At 48.1% G+C, this 20,051-nt stretch overlaps 1 protein-coding gene and 1 non-coding gene across 2 annotated transcripts; one reads left to right on the forward strand and one right to left on the reverse strand.

The window, feature by feature from the left end:
• Window positions 1-3,112: 3,112 nt before the first annotated feature.
• On the reverse strand, window positions 3,113-17,363 carry PRPH2 (peripherin 2). Its single transcript, XM_033103367.1, has 3 exons — window positions 16,769-17,363; window positions 6,148-6,394; window positions 3,113-3,362 (listed from the first exon to the last, which is right to left on the reverse strand). The coding sequence occupies exons 1-3, from the start codon at window positions 17,347-17,349 to the stop codon at window positions 3,150-3,152; spliced, it is 1,041 nt and encodes a 346-aa protein (XP_032959258.1). The 5' UTR covers window positions 17,350-17,363; the 3' UTR covers window positions 3,113-3,149.
• Window positions 8,106-8,212, forward strand: LOC117020946 (U6 spliceosomal RNA). Its single transcript, XR_004422770.1, has one exon. It is a non-coding gene; the product is annotated as a U6 spliceosomal RNA (small nuclear RNA).
• Window positions 17,364-20,051: the final 2,688 nt, after the last annotated feature.

A 20,051-nucleotide genomic window follows, 5' to 3' on the forward strand; every position in this document is an offset into this window, starting at 1 on the left:
ATCAAGAAACAGAATAGTTCCTTCACCCCAAGAAGTTCTCTCACCCCTTTGTGTCACCTTCCCCATCCTGACCCTTAGCACCCACTAATCTTTTTTCTGTCCTTGTCTTGCCTTTTCCAGAATGTTCCACAAATGTATCAGATATCTTATGTAGCCTTTGAGACTGGCTTCTCTCACTGAGAAGCCATTTGAGAGTCATCCTTTTGGTTGCTGAGCCCTAGTCCGCTGTGCACATACAGCAGATGGATTTATGTGAAACAGCCACACACACTCGTCTATCTTGTGTTTGCATCAGCAGGTGATACTTAGGCAGTCATCAGGTAAAGGACATTTGGGCAACTTTTGATGATTATGAATGAAGCCACTATAAACATTCATGTGCAGGATTTTTTGTGTGGACCTGTTTTCATTTCCCTTGGGTAAATATAATAGCTAAGAGTTTTCCTGTGTATACTCGTCCTCTAGAGGTCAGGGTACAATGCCATCAGGAGTTAAGGACCAATGTATCCAATTTCAAGTCCCCTGAGGACTGGCAGACATCCTCTCTCTCCCTGGATTTCCATAGTATTCCCCCACATTCCTGTTACTAACACGGCGCTGGCTGCGCTGTCGTCAGGAGCCATCTTTATCCAGTAGCAGGTCAGAGGCCCCAATTGTCTTGGACACCCCCCCCCTCAACCCCGCAATTCCTGGCTGAGCTGCAAACCTGCTGGCCTAGTATGACAGGTTCCCAGACAAGGAGGCAGGGCCGTGTGCAGAGCGAGCCCCTAATCTTACTGACCCGTATTGAGGTTCCTTGGGGGTTTATTTGCCAGTGGCGCAGTCCCAGTCTTGAAAGTTGCAAGCTAGGGCTATGGGTTCATGAGCTGAGGCTACAAATTCTAGGACACCCGTCTCCCTTAATGTTCGGAATAAAACTCTTCCTCCTTCACTGTGGAGTCTTAAAAATACAAGTCCTGAAGAACAGCCTTTACCTCTCGCCCTTCCCCAGGGCGACGCTGGCAGGACTTTGGAAACTGGCTGAGTACCTCGGGTGAGGTGAAATGCACTGGCCCAAGGAAAGACAGGTTAGACACAAGGAAGAGCCTGGCGCCAGCCTTACTGGGCAAAGGCAGATGACCAGAAGATACGGGCCAGCTTTCTCTGACGACTGCCTGGCTCCCTGAGAATGCCTATTAAAATAGCAGCTCACCAAGGTGGCTCTGAACCAACTGGTGACATTTCTCGGAGGGTCAGTTTGCCTTTGGTCCTCCCACCAGCTCTCAGATTCTGAGGTTGCTTACAGCTGCTCTAGAACCCTGCCCCATAGAGACTCGTTTTCCTCTTTGGGGAAATAATACATTTTGACCAGAGCAGGAAAAAAAAAATGGTTTGGAATTTTTGCTTAAATTACTAAATTAAGATTCCATGTATTAAAATGTTAGATAAATTCAGCCTTGGCCCAAACGGGAGCAAATGTTGAGATTACTTGGTCACTGTTCTTAATAGTCACTGTTCTTAAAGATAAGAGAGCGAGAGTGGGAGAGGTGATTCCCATGCTGTTGAAACACAGCTACTCTGATCATTTACAATGTTTCCTTTTAGGGTCGGGTTTTGTTTTGTTGGAAACTATTAGCTAGAGTTAGGGGTCCTGTGATACATACTGTTGAATAGGCTAAGACAGCATTTTCATACAATACACAAAAGTCATTTTCATACAATATAAATTTAATGTCTATTGTACAGCTGTTGACAGCATAGTAACACATCTGGGCCCAGAGCAGCCTTTTCACGATGGTTCTCGGCACTCCTGAGAGGGACGAAGTTTCCACGACCCTCGGCAGAGACAGCGGACTCCTTCAATGTGGATCCTTCCTTGGTTTCAAGGAGACTCGGAAGTCAAATCTGGAACCAAAGTCTCTCAGTGTCCAAACATCTTTGATCTGGTTTTAAGCGTGGGAGAATTAGAGACCCAGAACATACCCCAGGCAGCACCAGAAGTACTTTCTCCACTGAAAACGCAGGACAGCAATGAAATCATTCTCTCCTTCGACAGAAAAAGCTTCCTTTCTCTTTTTCCTGAAGGAACTGAAAACTTCTCTTGCAGTTGCTAGCTCAGGAAGATGGTCTGTCTCAAAGGATCTTCCTTAATGCAGAGGCATTCCAGAAATAGTGCTTTGAAGGATGGATACCTGGGGAAAGAAACAGAAGGAAGCTCCCAGAGGACCCCACCCTCCACTGTAGACAATTGGTGCTGCCCATGAGGGCCGTCACGGCCACCTGTGTGGGCACCCCACCAGCAGGTGAGGCCTGGTCTCCAAAGTGTGGAGTCCTGTCTGATTGTTGCTCTCTTCCAAAGAAGGGCAGCCATCTAACCCAGTGCTTCCACAGACACGCCAAAGGTCACACAGCCCTTTCTGGGTGGGGTGTTGCTAAGACATGCCAACAACTTGACTTCCTCAGCCCATGGCTCACTCCTGGCTGAGTGAGGGCATGTGACACAAAAGCAGGCCTTTAACTGCATTTTTGCTGAGGGGAAATAATCCTCTGCCTGAGTTCTCTTGCCCCATAATTGAAGAATTTTTTTTGAGCCCTCAGTGCTTTGGAGAGTTCATAACTCTTAGAAGAGTGTAACTGTCCCCCACCTTCCGCCACTGAATAAACAAAATGGCTAACCTGTCCATCTTGGCATTTAAAAAAGAAAAATGACAGCATGACCAGTACGTTTTTTTTTCAGATTCCCGTGCTTTTTATGCATCTAGTGGCGCTGTAGATATAGAATGAAGCGACTTGGAGCTCATAACGGCAAACACATCAAAGGGGAGTAGCCCTCAGGCGTGGCCAGTAGCCTCGGGGTGGAACCGAATTCGGGTGCCGTGAAGAGACGGGTTGTGGGCAGAATCATCCCTGAGAGAACTCCTGAGTCCACCATGAGGGTATATCCTAGGGCAGTGGGCCTGCGGGGACTCCTTCACTCACACTTTGAGTCAGTCATTCAAGAAATGTTTGCCAAATGCTTTTAGGGACCCGAAACTTGCAGTCCCACCATCAAGAAGAGTCTCTGTAGACGGCCGCCCTCCTTGGGAGCATCGGGTTGGATGAGGGGGTACCCGCCTCTCTTAGAGTCCACTACTTCTCAGTGTTCATGAGGGGAGGGGGCCCCGGGGCCATCAGCCAGCCTCTGGGGCCTGGCCGGCGTCTGCGCCCTCTGCTTCCACCTGGTTACTCTTGCCCAGCTTTTTCAAGCTCTCCAGAAAGGCCTTCCAGGTCTCTGGCACGCTCTTTTCCAGCAGCCAGCCCTCACTTTCGCACTCAGGGTCTTCGGGGTTGGACACGCCTTCCAGTGCCGTGTGTAGGTAGCGCAGCCCAATCGTGATGGTCACCTGGCCGGGCGGGCGAGAGGAGACTTAGAGGAGATCTGGGAGAAGTAGCTGGGAGTGGGGGCTGTTAGGAAACCATGGGAGCCACTGGCCTATTCATCGCGAGGGTCCTTCGAATGAGGTGGGCTCTGGTGAGTGTGGGTTGGTGAGAGCCTGCCCACGCCAGCCTGTCCTGGGCACTCAGGGTACCTGCCTCCATTCAGCCTCATCTCCCACCCATTCTCCTCCCTTTCCAGCCTCCCTGGGCTGCTTTGGATCCCACCCGCACCCCAGCCTTTCTCTTCCCGTCTTTACCATTTGCTGTTTTCTCTGCCTAGAACATTGTTCCCATCCACTTTGCACCTATTAATTCAGCTTCAGCCCTCACGGAGGGCCTCATTCTCCCTCCCTGCTTCCTCTCAGGGCTCTCCTATCCTGGGCTCCTTCTCCCTGTGCCCTCTCTCTCCCCCTCCCCCCCCCCAATTCCTAGCATGTTGCTTGGCACATATTGGGTGTTCAGTCACTATTTGCTGGACTGAATTTAAAAGTAACCTCCTTTTCTGCAAACTATGCTATGTGGTTTCCTCTACTTTATCTTGAGTAGTGTGGGGATGAGTGGGTGACTGCTTAGATGCGTGCACTAGCAGTCACTGGGGCAGACTCTGGTGCCAGACTGCCTGGGTTCAAATCCTAGCCCTGGCACTCAGCGAGCCACGTGACAGGGAAACCTCAGTGTACTCATCGGGCTTGCAGATTTTCAGGTGAAGTGTCGCCTGCTTCATGTGCGTGCTGTGACACTTTAGTATGTGTAGAACATGGCACCTGGTACACAGTAAGGATGAACAGAAGTGTCAGCTGTAATCAGTTATTAGTCAGCGTGGTAAGTATTGTTTTTACTTTTCTAATAATGTATCGTGTTAGCCACTTGTTTCTACACAAGTGCGTGGTTTGCCCTCTTATACTTCTCCTTTTGTGGTAGAGCAAACTCTGTGAGGAGGACTAGGCCTGCTAAGGGAGGACATCCGTGCCCTGAGGGCAGGGGTGACCCTGATCCATCTTGTTCACCCCATATCCCAGCCCCTAGAACAGCACTGGGTGGTTGTAGGGCCTCAGTAAACTCTGTAGATTGGATGCTCTGGGCGCATTTTATAATTAAGGTAGTAGATGATAACAGTAACTACAAAGAGTTTTAGGTTTTTGTTATTATCAATTGAAAGTTTAAGATTTTTACAGTGGAAAAACACCTCCTCCTGGAAGTCCCCCTGATGTGCGCGCACACACTGTGATCCGCTCCTGCTGCTCTATGAGTGTTGCATTTGGTCCTCCCTTAGGCTCATGAGTTAGGTGTTATCTCCTAACTGCATTGTGAAGCCCAAGAGGGCAAGGTCCAGGGCAGAATCCTATCTCAGCCACCCTAATGCCCATCACAGAGCTCTGCCCACGAAGGGCCTCAAGTAAAACTCAGGGGCAGTCACGCTTCCTGTTCACGGTGAGCTGGTTCTCGTCTTATGCGGTACCTATATTCCTAGAAAGATGGGTAAACTGAGAGGCAGCCAGTGGAACTCCACCTTCCCACTGACTTCTGTTCACCCTTCCAGCCTCCTCGCGGTGACCTTGTTTCCTGATTCTCCCCACTCATTCCCAAGATGGCCTCAAGGAGTCAGTGACCAATAAATGTCCATGAATGTGCTTGTGTTTGCCTGAAAGAAGCCCTCCCACCCCGCCTCACCTCCAGGAAGTACAGCCCCTCTTGTGTGATGTGGTGTTAGAAGTGGTGTATCTCAGCTGAGGGCACAGCGGCGTGAGAATTTCCATGGCATTCACTTAAAGGACCCTTTCAGTCAATCTTTTCTGTTGGAAAAAGTTTCCCCACCTAACCTATCCGATTATGTCTGGATTTCGGAGTCTGGATCTTCCCCTGTCAGCTGAAAGCAGGAGCCGGAGTCCTTCGCTGTGCCACCTTGGTCTACCGCTCACTCACGTGCTCTCCGGTTCAGCACCCAGGACAGCGCCCAGTACAAGGTAGGTTTGCCAGATCTCTCTTCCAAAAATGAATGAAATTCAGCGCATTCACTGAGGGTTTGCTGCATTCCAAGCTCTGTCGGTACAGAGAGGAATTCGGCCTGACAGCTGAGATAAGATGAAGCCACAAATAACTGGAATATGGGCAAATAAATGGTGACCGACCTCTTGAGAGAAGCACAGATCCTAACCGCAGTTACTGAGCACCCATACCTATGATCTCCTGTTGCCTCCCAACAGTCCCACAGTGAGGCGTTGTGAGCCCTATGTAACAGAGAGAGGTTAAATAATTGTCTAAGCCCTCAGACTCAAAAAGGGGGGACACAGGGTGAACCTCCAAAACATGAAAAGTGAAAGAAGCCAGACACAAAAGGTCACCTATGATACGATTCCTTTTATAGGAAATTGGCAAAATAGATAAATCCACAAGGACAGACCTAGATTGGAGGCTGCCAGGGGCCGGGGGAAGGCGGGGATGGGGAGTGACTGCTCAATGGGTAGGAGGTTTTCTTTGGGGGTGATGGAAGTGTTTGGGAACTAGACAGAGGGGGTGTACGTAAAATGGTGAATTTTATGTTCTGTGAATTTCACCTCAATAAATGATTTTTTAAGTGCTAAGACACAAACAAAAGTGGAGGTGCTGAGGTTCGAGTCCAGGCCCGCCTGACCCACAGCTAGGCAGAGGGCTGGGTCCAAGAAGGGAGCCATGTGCTCCGGGCTCGGCTCCACCCCATTCAATCCAAATGCAGCGCGTGGCTCCCCTCTGCCCCCCTGGGCCTGGGCCTACCTCACAGAGCCAGACGAGGAGAGTGGTGGCGCCCATGGAGTTCATGAGGCTGCTGTAATAGCTCAGCAGGGCCGCCCTGCAGCCGCGCAGCCACAGGTTGAGCTCCTCCGTCTGGTGGTCGTAGCTGTAGTGCGCCGAGTTGTTGGTGAGCTGGTACTGGATGCAGGGCCGCGGCGAGCTGGGGTTGCAGCAGCTGAAGGGGACGCTGTCCACCAGGTACCGCCCGTCCACGTTGCTCTTGATGCGACTGAGGAGAAACGGACAGCTTGCGAGGGGCTTCGCGGACTTCCCACCTGGCGCCAGTTCCCCCCACCCCCCACCTCTGAAAAGCTAGAATATTCATCCATTCATTCGTTGGCCCGCTCAGTAGATCCTTGCTGTGCACTCACTATGTGCAGGCCCCGTGCTGGGTGGGCGCTGAAGGAACATCACTGACCCTAGAGAGCCAGTGCCTCTACCTTCCTGGACTTATGTTCTAGAGAGTTGAGATAGATGATAAACCAAGAAACAAGTAAATAGGGCATCTAGAGGTGATCCAACTTCTCTGTGTGCTACAACGATTTCGCGGAACCATGGCAGGCTGGTAGGAAGAGCCGCAGGACAGGCAGTGACCATGGACAAGGCTCTGCCTTGCATTCACGACCAACAGCCTTTAGCCCCCAGACCCCTCTCCAACCTCACCTCTCCCTTTCAGGTCACTGGGGACCAAGACCCCCTCTGGCCAAATCAGTTCTGCTCAATCGATGTTTCCAGAAGGCCTGCTCTGGCCCCGGGCCTGTGCAGGAGCAGGGGATGAGATGAGCACTTGGCTTGCTCACTATCCATGCTGAACTCTGCCCCCAGCCAGGGGGGAGCTCCTTACTCAGCTGAAGGATGCAGCCCTCGTAACTTTTGCATATTTCTATTAATGTGTATGGTTGGTTAGAGCACACCATACGTTCGTGTGGGTTCAGAATTCAAAAGGGGCAGATATCTTCATGGCGAAAGTTCTCCCGTCCCCATCAGGCAGTCTGAGGATGTTTTACCTGACCCGAGCTAGGTTACCCAGGCGTCTTTATGTATCAGAATCCATTGAGCAGCACACTTAGGACTTGCACACTTGACTGTAGGCATGTTATCTTGAGTAAAAAGGTTTTTTTTAAGTTGCTCACGAACAGTGCAATCCATAAACTATCAGCAGACTTTTACAACACAAGAATAGAAAGCCTGTAATTGTTTAAAATACAAATTGTTTTCAACAATGTTGAAATGATAATTATACTCTTAAAAAAGTTGTCCATGTTTAGCGTCTAAATAAAATCCCCCTTAAGACAAAAAAAGTCTCCCACTCATTCTTGTCCCTGGGCCGCCAAGTCCCCCACTGTGGCCGGCTGTCTGTCCTTCCAGGGAGCCCTCATGCCGGGACAAACATGCACAAACTCTACAAATGTTCTTCCTGGGTTTGTTGTTGTTCTTTTTTTTAGCCATTCTTTTTTCCCTCAGCAATATCTTAGAGATTTTTTTATATCTATCAATGGGGAGTGTTCTCAGGTTTTCAATGAGCTGCATGGAATCCCCACGTGGGGTGCAGATGGCCCGTGGGGTGCTATCCACTTCCGCATGATGGACCTTTGGGGTTTCCCAGGCTCCTGTTAATACAAACACGGAAGCGGGTCATGTTGCATGTTGTGGATCTATCTAGAAGGGTACATTCCTAGAAGAGGCATTCCTGCATCAAAGGGCTGGTCCATCTGTCCAGCAGGTCCCTTCTGGATTTCTCCTCAGAGCTGTCCAAGCACACCCCACGAGCCACATGTGAGAGAGCCTGGCCCCCACAGCTACACCCACACAGGTTTGATAGATGATAGACAGATGAAACCTGATAGATGAAAAACAGTATCTCGGGGTTGTTTTAATTTCCATTTTTCTCATTATGAGTGATGTTGAACATCTTTCAATATGTTTAAGAGCCATCTGTGGTGCTCGCTTCAGCAGCACATATACTAAAATAGAAACAATACAGAGAAGATTGGCATGGCCCCTGCGCAAGGATAACATGCAAATTCATGAAACATTCCATTTTTTCACTTAATAAAACTTGAGACTATAAAAAAAAAGAAACAGATCCATTTTGGTTCCTTTTCAGTGAACTGTCCTTTGCTGTCCGGTATGATTAAAACTTCCGCAAGGCTCTGCCTAATGCAGCCTCCTCAGTTCCCGAACAATCCTTGCCTGGGTTGGGGCAACCATATTTCCATACGCCCTGCAGTCCCTGGCTGCTACTTCATGGAGAAGACTCACTGCTCAAGGAACAGGTGGCCCTGGGTGCACAGCAGTCCAGGTGATGAGAGCAGGACTGCCAGGGTTTATTCCCAGGTCACCCCTCTGGACAAGTTCCCTGACCTCTGTGGGCCTCAGTTTCCTCCTCTGTAAAGTGGAGCTGACATGAGGGGCAGATGAAGGAGGACAGGTACAAAGGCTTAGAAGAGCGCCTGGTGTGTAGTAAGCGCTTCATGGGCCAGCGCGGGGCGCGTGCTGAGCAAGAGGCTTCGTGCGCTCTGTGTGCTCTCAGGGAGCAGCTGTGACAGTAGGACATACCACACCACATTGCTGGGGAACAGTCACTTGCATGTGGGTGGCATGGGCTCTGCCAACTGTGGAGAAGAAGCTGTGAGCGCCTTGTGTGAGAAAAGGGCTCACCACAAGCCCTCAGTGGGGACAGTGAGACATCTGTCCACGGACAGAATCGGCTGCTACTGAAGCTTTTGCTCGAGCCCTGCTGACTGCCCCATAAGCGCAAACCACCCCCCTTCTTGAGCGACCAGAGGCCCCAGCACGCCTGCGCAGGCAGCAGCCCCAACATGTCCTCCTCAAGCCTGGAGGTTTCCAAACTCAAATGCTTTTTGTCCCTTTTCCTGACAGGCACAATGTCCCACCTGGGCCATCCCCAATCTCCCTGTGGAAAGAGAGTCCCAAATCTGCATTTGTGAGCAGATTCACATTTGTGATCAGCATTTGATGCATCTCTCTGAACCCAGGTGAGGTGGGGTTAACCACATCCCCCTCTCGGGCAGTGGGGGCGGTTAAATGGTTAAATGCGACAATGCAAGGCATGCACTTGGCCCAGGCCCTCAGAGAAGGTTGGCTGCTCCCCTGAAGGCGATCTGGGTGGGACCTTGCAAACCACCAGATTGTTCTGCAGAGGAGGAAGTGGGGCCCAGAGCACGGCAAGGCCTCACCCAAAGCCACACAGGAAGTGGCCCACAGCAGTTGGCCTCTCCTCCTTTCAGAGTCTCCTCAGTGTCTCTCAGAAACTTCCTGCCTGCTGGCTCTTTCAGTTAAACTCCCTGGGAAAGTGTGAGTTCACTCCTTTTTCCTGTGCCAGCAGCAGCTCTGTCCTATCCACCGTTGTCCCTCCTTATGCATTCTCCAGATGTCCCTAAGCTGGGCAAAGCCTGCAGACCTGCTCACACAGACTACGTGTGTCTCTGAAGTGGAGGCCAGGCCTGCAGGTGTGTGAGCTGAAGCCAGCAGAGGCTCTGAGCTGCCTTTAATTTGCAGGCTGGCCTCCGGGCAGCCTCCATCTCCCCACCTCACCTCTGACACTTCCCCCCCCCACTGAGGGTCTCCGAGGGCAGGTCTGTGTCCCTCAGACTAGGAACTCCCTCAGGACAGGGCCCAGGTCAGCCTGCGGGTGGCAGGCCTGGAGGTTGTGGCTTTCCTGGGCCCCCAGCCTGGGACCTCTTGGGATCACAACTCTGGAACTCATCTTCTCCCCGCCCCCAGAAGCATCATCTGGTTTACCCAGTGCTTGCCCTGATTCCAACCACAGATTAAGGCCCCACTCACCCTCTTAAGACAAAGCCAGGCAGAGGGGAGCTCCTTAGGTGGTGAGCTGCCTATTTATATCAGTATTTCCCAGGCTGCAAATCTCGCTCTGCTCAGGGCTCACCAGGGCTTGTAAGGGTCTTCATTAACATAAGGCCTGTGCTCTAGCCCACTCTCCCATGGCCAAGCCACATATGACTCAGGAAGATCATCACATCAGAGTTTTCTTGGAAAAATCAACATAATTTAGTCAGTGAATCAATAAATTAATGAAGAAAGCCATATGGAAATGAGCAGGCCTGGGGAGGGAGGCAGAGGTATAACTGAGGAGTCAACCCCCAGCTGCGTGACCCCCGTGGAACCTTAACAACTTGCTTGACCTCTGTGAGCCTCAGTTTTCTTATCTGAGAAGTGACAGCATAAGTACCTGACGGGGCTATGGTGGACATTAAACGGGGTAAAACACACAGAGCGCCTGGTATACAGCAAGGGCAGTGCTGGTATTTCTTTAAAGATTTCTTTTATGAGTATTCACTGGATATGAAGTTCTATAGATGGTGAGGGAGGACTTAAGAAGAGGGAGACACAGCCCTGCCCTCAGGGAGCCTCAGTCTGAAGGACAGCCCTGCCCTTGGGGCCCCAGTCTGAGGGGAGACTCAGCCCTGTCCTCAGGGAACTTTAGCCAATGTCTAGACTTCTTGAGATGTCTATAAATTGTTCAGGAAGAGTGAACAGGTGCCTATAGTCTATGGGTTCCCTGGAAGGATGGTAAAGTGAGACAGTTTGGTGCCAACTTCTCCCTCAGTCTGAGGGCCCCAGGCTAGGCCTTCCTGGCTGACAGTTCGTGGTGCTGAGGCATCTGAGCCCCTTCATGTTCTGCCTCTTACCCCAAGACACTGAAGCTCTGCTTATCCTGAAAACAGGAAAACATTGAAGGAGTTGTTATAGACAGGCTGAAGACCTCATGTCCCTCCTGGTGTGATGCCATGAGATGCCCAGAACAGCACACTTGGAGGTGTTCTTGACGAACCAAACCAGAATCCACTCACACCCTAGCACCAACTATTGGCTTGCAGGGAATACAAGGGACAGAAAAACAAGTTAGATGGCTCCACGTGCTGCAACTCCAGAATGAAGGGAATTCGGGAGGACAAAATGGCCCAGTTTCTCCAAGACACACATGGCATGAAAAAGGTAACTGTTACACAGGAAGAGATTGAGGAAACCAAGCAACCAAATGCAAAGTGTGGGCTCAGTTTGGATCCTGATTTGAACAAACCAACTAGGAAAGACATTTTGAGACAATTAGAGACAATTGAACATAGATGGGGTATTAGATGACATTAATGTTAATTTTGCAGTATTCAATGCAAAGAATATTGTGCGTATATTAAAAACAAAACAGCAAAATAACAAACTGTCCTTATCCGTTAGAAATACCTCCTAAAGTACTTACAAGTAAAGGGACACAATACCCAAGATTTGCTTTGATGAAACAAGAGAAGCAAAATGTTTATATTTGTTGACGCTGGGTGGGTACATGGGAATCTCTTTACTTTGATGAACGCTTGAAATTTTCTGTAATCAAAGTTGAAAATGCAAAGAATAAAAGCATGGGTTGAGAACTACAAATCTATCTCCAGACACCTTGCTCTGAAGACTGAGTCACTGGGGATTTCTGGACTTGGCTCCTCCCACTGAAGGCTTCCACCAGTTATAACAGAATAACCTCTACTAACCTCTCCCCAGGACCACCAGGCTAGGGAGGGAGGGAGAAGGTAAACACAGATAGAAAGGTTGCCACAGGCCACAGGGGGCCTGATCCTGGGTTTTGTGGGGCCACCTTGTGAATATCTGAGACCCTGGCCCAGACGTGCTGGAATCCAGTCAAAATCCACAGATGTTTTTTCAGCCTGCATCATCTCTGCCCACACCTACTGTCCCTCTGGAGGAGGAAGCGAAGAAGAGACAGAGAAGGACAGGAAGAGGGAGAAGGATGAGGCACTGCCCTCACCCCGCCTCCCAGAGAGTCTGTAGAATTTCAGGGTTCAGTCTGTCAACAAAGATTTGTTTCCCCCAAAATCGGTACAGGATGCCGTGTAAATCACATCACTGAGAAGCAGACGCAGTGGAGTGGAAGGAGCAGAATTAACACCTGGCACTCCACACATCAGGATGTTATTCAGACCTCACCAGGAACGAGGTTCTGATACAGGCTGCAACACGGATGAACTCTGAAAACATTATGCTGAGTGAAAGAAGCCAGACACGAAAGGACAAATATTCTGTGATTCCACTCAAATGAGACATCCAGAACAGAGAAGGCTATGGAGACAGAAAGTAGACTGGTCATGAGAAGCTGGGGACTGAAAGCTGAAGGCTGCAGGGTTTGTCTGCGAAGTGATGAAAATGTTCTAAAATGGACGGCGGTACTGGTTGCACAACTCTGCGAAGATAACCAGAAACTATTGAATCTCCCCCTTTAAATGGGTGAGTTGTATGGTATGTGAATTATATCTCAATAAAGCTGGTTTTTTTAAAATCTACCCCTTCTACCCGCTGTGAGGTCTTAAGCACGTCCCTTCAGCTCGCTGAGGCTCAGATTTCTCATCTAAACAATAAAGATAATAGCACCTAAAAAAACTACAACCCCTCCAGGAAGGGTTTTGTGCAGAATAAATGAGGGCATTTTTCCCTCCAAAATCACCTGGCAACATAGTGACGTGCAGACTGGAGGTGAAATGCTGCCACAAAGCTATTAGGTTGGTGGGTGCAAAAGTAATTGCGGTTTAAAGGTTAAAAATAATTACAAAAACCACAGTTACTTTTGCACCAACCTAGTACCCATCTGGGACAGGGGGACCAAAAAGCTTGCAAATTCTTGTAAAAACCTTGAAATGTTCCCACCTGATCTCATTGTTTAGATCAGGAACCTTTAGGAAACAGTCCTTGATGTGAAAGAGTACCCTGAGAAATGTCCCCAAAACCAGCTCCCCCCCCCAGACCCCGTGCTTGCTGAGGCCATGAGCTGGGGATGGGGTCTGGGAGGGGTAGTATGGGCGCTGGACTGGAAATGCTGGAGGAGGCTGAGGACCTCAGTTGTCTCTAGCCCAGTCCAGCGAGGTGTACGTCGCCCAGAATGCAAAGCGGTGCTCTAGGGGAAGAGCCTACAGAAATGACCAGAAGTCATGGGCACCAGTAGTGCCGACGCCCAGTACCAGCACCCATGGAGAATTCGGGTGCATTTCCTTCCAGATGTCCCACCCTCTGACCAGCTCACTGCTCCTGGGATTGCCTCCCAGAGGCCTCAGCGTCAAGGCTTTCTGCTGGCTCGTCCAAATTTGGTAGGGAAAGGAAAAAGGAGAAGTCCTTTTAAAAACATCTTGGTGAAAGATAGATAACATTGCTCCCTGGCCCTGCCCTCCTGTTGGCCACACCCCTGCTTCTTTGCCTCTGTGGCCTCAGAATCCTAGCCCAGAAGGGGCTGCTGAGAAAAGACAGAAAAAGGTAAACACTTACCACTTCTCAGTGCTTTAGCATCTCAATACATACATACATACATACCTACATACATACATACATACATACATACATACATACATACACTTTCTGTTTTTCAGGGGAGGATTTTGGGGAGCCATTTCTGTCAGATAAACTTAATAATCCTTCTAAGTGGAACAGACAGGTTGTGAACAGGAGACATTTTAGCATCCCTGGAGAAAAGAGGGAAAATCCCGTTCCACATCCTCTCATTCATTCCTTTGTTCCTTCTTTCCACCTACAGAGAAGCGCTGGCCCTCAGGCAAATCCAGCCCCACAAAGTTTTCTGGACACAGCCCCAGGGAGCCTCCCTCCGCTGGCAGGTATTATCCACTGATTAATTTAAATGTTTGTGGGAAATGGTGATGTGGTCCTCTCTTAGTGGGTGACCCTCTCAGACTGTGCCCGTGGCCGCACGCACAGGGGTGTGACGTCACTGGAGGCTTCGGAAAGGAGAAAGGCACTTAAGTTCTACAATTCTCAATTCTAACATTCCAGTTCTGGAAATTCAGCCTAAGGGAAGTAGGAGAGAGAGACAGAGAAATACAGAGAAGGAAAAGCCTCAAAGATGCCCACTCCAGGCTTACTTATAACAGAAGTAAATAAGAATAACCTAAATGCCTGCCTAAGCGTGTCCATGTGTTCTGTGGAGTATTATGCAACCGTTCAACATGATTGTTTTTAGACAAATACTGCTTCACTTATATGTGGAATCTAAAAAAGCCAAATGCAGAGAAACGGAGACTAGAATTGTGGTTGCCAGGGGCTGGCGGAAAAGGGAAGATGTAGATCAAGGGGTACAAACTTCCAGTTGTAAGATGAGTAAGTTCTGGGGGTCTAAAGTACAGCATAGCATGGTGACTGTAGTTAACAGTCCTGTCTTATATACTTCAAGCTGCTTAGAGACTAGAGCTTAAATGTTCTCACTACAAAACAGCAGTGGTAATTATGTGCTATCATGCAGGTGTTTGCTAGTGCCGTGGTGGTCGTCATTTTGCAATATACAGAGGGTGCCAAAGAAATGTAGACACATTTTAAGAGAGGGAAAAACTACTAAAATTGTAATACTCAATATATAATGCTAACAAAAGATGAATACAAGTTGTAATGTAATGTAATATAATAATACAATATATACCGCGTCTTATATTAATTTTTGCTCCAAAAGACGCATTAGAGCTGATGGTCTGGCTAGGTCTTATTTTCGGGGAAACACAGTACAAAGTGCTCAAAATGGTTCCCATCAGCGTCCAGACACCTCTGATTAGTGAGAACTCCTGCTTCAGCAATGTTGACCAAAGTGCCCACTTGTATACATTTCTTTGGCACCCCCGGTGAATGTGTGAAACCAGCACAATGTAAACCTTAAACTTACACGACGTTATTTGTGAATATCTCAATAATGCTGGGGGTAAAAAATGATCGTTTTGTTTTGAACATTTATGCCAGTGTTGTACTATTAAATTACAAAATGAGGCACTTGATTGCATTTATACCGTGGTTACACTATGTTATTATGTAAATGGTCACAAGACTAGACTGAAATGTGAAAAACTTAACGCCACTGATTAGTTGTGGATGAGAATCTGACTTGAATTTCTTTTCCTGGTTTTGTTTCCCTTAATGTTGTCACCATATTTTTTGTGGGTAACTGAGACAGTTTTTTCTAAGTCAGTGGAGTTAGGATAATTTCATACCAACAAGTTGGTATGGAGCATTGAAGCACTTTTGACCAAGCTTAATGTTTGCCTGATAATTTGGATACGCCAACCATTGGGAGTGGAGCAACCTGGAGAATTTCTCTGCTCTGGGACAAAAGGGCATTTGGGGATTACAGAGAGATTTTAAGGTCTCTCCAAGGGCTGACCCTGGGCAGAAAACAACCAAGGAAAATGACAAGAAAAAATGAAAAGCCCCTCTCTTCTGCTCACAAAGGCTGGTGGAACCATCAGCATCCCTCCTCCCCGGCCCCCACCCCCAAGAACTCTGCTTGTCCCTCTGGCTTCACACCCTCCTGAGGCAGCTTGCGTAGATCAAGCCACCTTGTGCTGTCGCTGCACACCTGTCGTCTAGGAAGGGCAGAGCGGTTTACAAGCTTCTCATTGACTAGCAGTAATCCCCACTCACAGAGCAAATAAAATGCAGCAGTGACCTTCAATGACATCCCTTCCATCTGAGGTGCAGCCTTCTGGCCTTTAGTGGTGTTGTCTGGGCTTCAGCCATGCCCTGCCACCGAGGGGCCCAACACCCTTTGTGTAAGTCCCCTTGGCCAGCCTTCCTCAGAGGGAAACCCACCTGGATGAGCAACTGAGGCCCTTGCTCAGCCAGGGAATGGGTTAGAGATGGACAGAAAGAAGAGGTGCAGGAGGGCCCTGGCTCAGGGCAGGCTGCCCTTTCCCAAACGACTCGAGACCCTTGATGGTGGGTCTTGGGAGAGCGGCGTGCTGGAGTCCGCACACGTGTGGTATTGCTAGCTCAAAGGGTGAGATTCTCTTTCTCACCAACACCTCCCTGCACCCCACCTCAGGTATATTTACACATACCAGGAGTACTTTAGAAACACTGTATCGTGTTGCTCTATCAGGATTTAAGAAGTAAACACCAGTAGGCATTTAATGAGCACCTGCTGTATGCCAGAGCTCGGAGGTGACCTTCAAGATGATCTATTCTAGTGTCTTTATTTAAAAGATGGGCAACCACAGCCCTGTAGTGCAAGTGACTTACCAAGGTCACCAGCTAATTAACAAGTCAAACCCATGGCCTGGCCTTTCTGACCACCCTGTCCTCGGCTCTTTTCACCGTACACGAAGACAAACACCTTGACAGTGGCTGCTCAGGGTCCAAAGGTTGGAAAACAAAGGAACTAACTGGGAGATTTAAGCCTCTGGGACCTAATCCATGCATGTACTTTTGAGTGAATGAGACAAGTAACCAAATAACGTCTCACTGTATGTGATCTACGCATGCCCCATTGCTACTGCTTGAAGCAGACCATATGCCAGGCTGGTGCTTCCTCCCTGGGGACTTCCACCCAAACAGCTCATGTAAGTTGAGACCTTCCTTCCGCCTTAGCCAAACATTAGGTTGAACCATATGAAGTTGCTCTATTTATAGGTCAAAAACGTTAGAATATTGGCAATTCCATATGATCCAACTGAATACAGCCCCATGTGCCCCCTAATAAGTTACGCACAGAGAGCACCCAGAGGGGAGGAAAAGGCCCCGGGCTTCCATGTCCCCATGAGCTCTGCCCCCAGGACTGGTGGCCACTCACTCTTTGACTTCTTTGGAGGAAAAGTCCAGGTAGCGATTGCTGATCCACTGGATCTCAAACCAGTCCCGGAAGCCGTTGTTGCCGCAGCATTTGAACTCGATCTGCAGCATGTCGATGGTCTTCTTCATGAAACACCTGCCAGGGGTGTCTGTGTCCCGGTAGTACTTCATGCCATTCTTGAGCCCGTGGGCCAGGGTGCTCTCCAGCGAGCCCCGCAAGAGGAAGCAGCAGAGGGTCACCAGGAAGAGGACAGTGTTGAAGAGGACGCAGACGGCCAGGTATGGCTTCAGCCAGGGCTTCCACTTGGCATACTTGGCAGGGTCCACAGCATCATAGCAGATCTTGCCAGCCAGAAAGTGGAAGACACAGGCCAGCATCCCCATCGCTATCAGAGAATTGGGCACCAAATGGCTCTCTGCATTATTCATCACGTCGCTCCTCTTCCTGAGTTCAATCTTCAGGAAGAGCCCTAGGCCGAAGATGATGATGCCAGCCAACACGGAGAGCCAGTTCAGGAGCCAGAGCCCTTGGGCCAACTTGACCCGCTTCTTCTGGTCAAACTTGACTTGCAGCAGCGCCATGCTTGCAGGGTGTGTTCTGGACAGCCTCCCACAGCACAGCTCCCACTCCTGACCTTAGTGAGCCCACGGCCTGAAGACTCAGGGCCGTGGGAAGGGTGTGGACAGTCCAAGCTGCAGGGAGCTGCTCTGGGGGCTGCCCATGTTCAGCCCCCTAGCCTGGGACCCCCGTTAACTCAGTAGTGGCTGCAGGGGCCTCAGAGTCGCAGCTCATGAAGGGGCCAGGCCTCTGTGTAGTTTCTGCAGCTCCCTCCCCAGCTGAGAAGGGACAGCCTGAAGGCTGCAGATTAAACGTGGGATCCATGAGACATCTTGCTAATCTCTTTAACCAGGTTCATCCCATTAGATAAAGCTGTGCCAGTTTCAAAACATGCCCCAAAGGAGCCTCCATGGACACACTGGAGCAGAGAGCTCTGGGTTCAGCCTGGAGAATCGGGAGCAGAAAGGATAAGGCTGGCCGAGGGAATGGGCTTTATCTGAGGTCTGGCTCAGCTCGCGCATCTCCCGAGAAATAAGGTTCCAGGCCAAACTCTTTCAAAATTTAAAACTTTCTATAAACAACAGACACTATTATCCAAATTGAAAAACAAATGACAGATTGTGAGAAAACATTTGCATGTAAAACAAGAATTAATGTGCAAATAATTTTTAAACTCCCACTACTCCACAATCAAAAGATCAACAATCAACTGGAAAAACAGGCAAAGGACATGAATAGATTGTTTATAATAATAGAACTTGAAAAGTCCAACAATCTGGAAACAGTGTTCAGTCGGAATAGAATGCAGGGAAATGCAAATTAAAACAATAATGAAAGACCAAACTTGCTCCATCAGATTGAACATCTGTCAAAATTCTGTCACCAGTTAGTGTAAACAAAAACAGCAGAAAGGGAGATACATACTCTTGATGAGTCTGTAATTTAAAAAAATTTTTTAATTAGTAAGCTTGATTTCTTAAAGCAGTTTTAAGTTTACAAGTACAGAGAATTCCCATATACTCCTTTCCCCCAACCAGGTTTTCCCTATAATTACCATCTTGCATTGGTGTTGTACATTTGTTAAACTGATGAACCGATATTGATACATCATTATTATTATTAATATTAACTAAAGCCCACAGCTTATATTAGGATTAACTCTTTGTGTGGTATGGTTCTATGGGTTTTACTAAATGCCTGATGTCATGTAACCACCGTTACATGTCATACAGTATCGTATGGAATAGTTTCACTGATCCAATAATAATAATCCCTGTGTCCCACCTACTCATTCCTCCTCTTCTCCCTGCCTAACCCCAGGCACCCACTGGCTCTATAATTTTGCCTTTTCCAGAATGTCCTATAGTTGGAATCATACAATATGGCCTTTCCAGTCTAGTTTCTTTCCTGTAGCAATATGCATTTCATGGTCCTCCGTGTCTTTTTGTGGCTTGACGGCTCATTTCTATTTATTGCTGAATAATAGTCCATTATATGGATGTGCCACTGTTTGTTTGCTTATCACTTCACCTATTAAAGGGCATCTTGTTTGCTTCCAGTTTTTGGCAATTATAAATAAAGTTGCTATAAACATTCAAATGCAGGTTTTTGTGTGAACATAAGTTTTCAACTCATTTGGGTAAATACCTAAGAACAGAATCGCTGGATTTGTGGTAAGACTATGTTTAGCTTTGTAAGAAACTGTCACATTGTCTTCCAAAGTGGCGGCACCATTTTGCAGTCCCACCAGCAGGGAATGAGAGTTCCTGTTGCTCCACACCCTTTGTCAGCATTTGATGGTGTCAGTGTTCTAATAGCCATTCTAATAGGTGTGTAATGGAATCTCATTTTAATTTGCATTTCTCTAATGACATACGATGTGAAGTGACTTTTCATATGCTTATTTGCCATCTGTATGTCTTCTTTGGTGAGGTGTCTGTCTAGCATTTTTGCCTACTTTTTAATTCTGTTGTTTATTTTCTTGAGACTGTAAATTTTTATAGCCTTTTGGGAGAATAATTTATCTATATTAAAATTTAAAATGTGCATTCCCAATGATTCAGCAGTTCTACTTTTTAGAACAGCCTCTGCATAAGCCCAAGGAGTTTTCATAAAACACCAACCTTGTCCTTAAATTCATGTCCATCTAATCCAAAGAATGTTTCATGATTGGAATAAGCATCCCATGAGCTCAAGGCAGTAAGTGGGTCAAATTTCCAACCTGGAATCTCCTTTCTTCCCTTATGTGCATTGGTTTCACTAGATTCAGCACCTGCACAATCCTCTTTAAGACCTCCAAATCATTAAGTAAAATCAAAGGAGTATTTCTCCACAGATAGAGGTGTGAGAACAAAACAATGAGACGTGAGTTTTTTTCCCTCCGGTGTAGTTACCTTAGAAAACAAAACACTTAATTCCATTGCTCAATCCTAGTTTGGACTCCAATTTGGGAGTGATTTCCCAAGGTCGGGTTCTGAGCCACATGGGGAAATCGGTCTTGTTAATTTTATTGTCACACCACATTTTGGATCCAAAACAATATTATCCCAGGTGACCACTCATCTTATAGACAAGACTTGGCTTCTTATAGACAAGCTTTGGATCTTCAAAGGATTTCTTCAACTCTTCACCACTGAAGACATTGAAAAGACTGTGCTACAGTTTCTGGAGCTTTTCTCTCCCAAGAGAAGATGTTCAGAAATAAAACCAAACTCCTGTCTCATAC

This window comes from Rhinolophus ferrumequinum, chromosome 3, assembly GCF_004115265.2.
Source record: "Rhinolophus ferrumequinum isolate MPI-CBG mRhiFer1 chromosome 3, mRhiFer1_v1.p, whole genome shotgun sequence".
Taxonomy (NCBI): Eukaryota; Metazoa; Chordata; class Mammalia; order Chiroptera; family Rhinolophidae; genus Rhinolophus; species Rhinolophus ferrumequinum.

Excerpts from the sequence above, each read along its gene's own strand:
- PRPH2 (XM_033103367.1), bottom strand. The coding sequence starts at position 17,349 with ATGGCGCTGCTGCAAGTCAAGTTTGACCAGAAGAAGCGGGTCAAGTTG. Across the intron at positions 6,395-16,768 it reads TCCTCCAAAGAAGTCAAAGA|TCGCATCAAGAGCAACGTGG; the intron begins GTGAGTGGCCAC and ends GTTTCTCCTCAG. Across the intron at positions 3,363-6,147 it reads TCCTCGTCTGGCTCTGTGAG|GTGACCATCACGATTGGGCT; the intron begins GTAGGCCCAGGC and ends CCGCCCGGCCAG.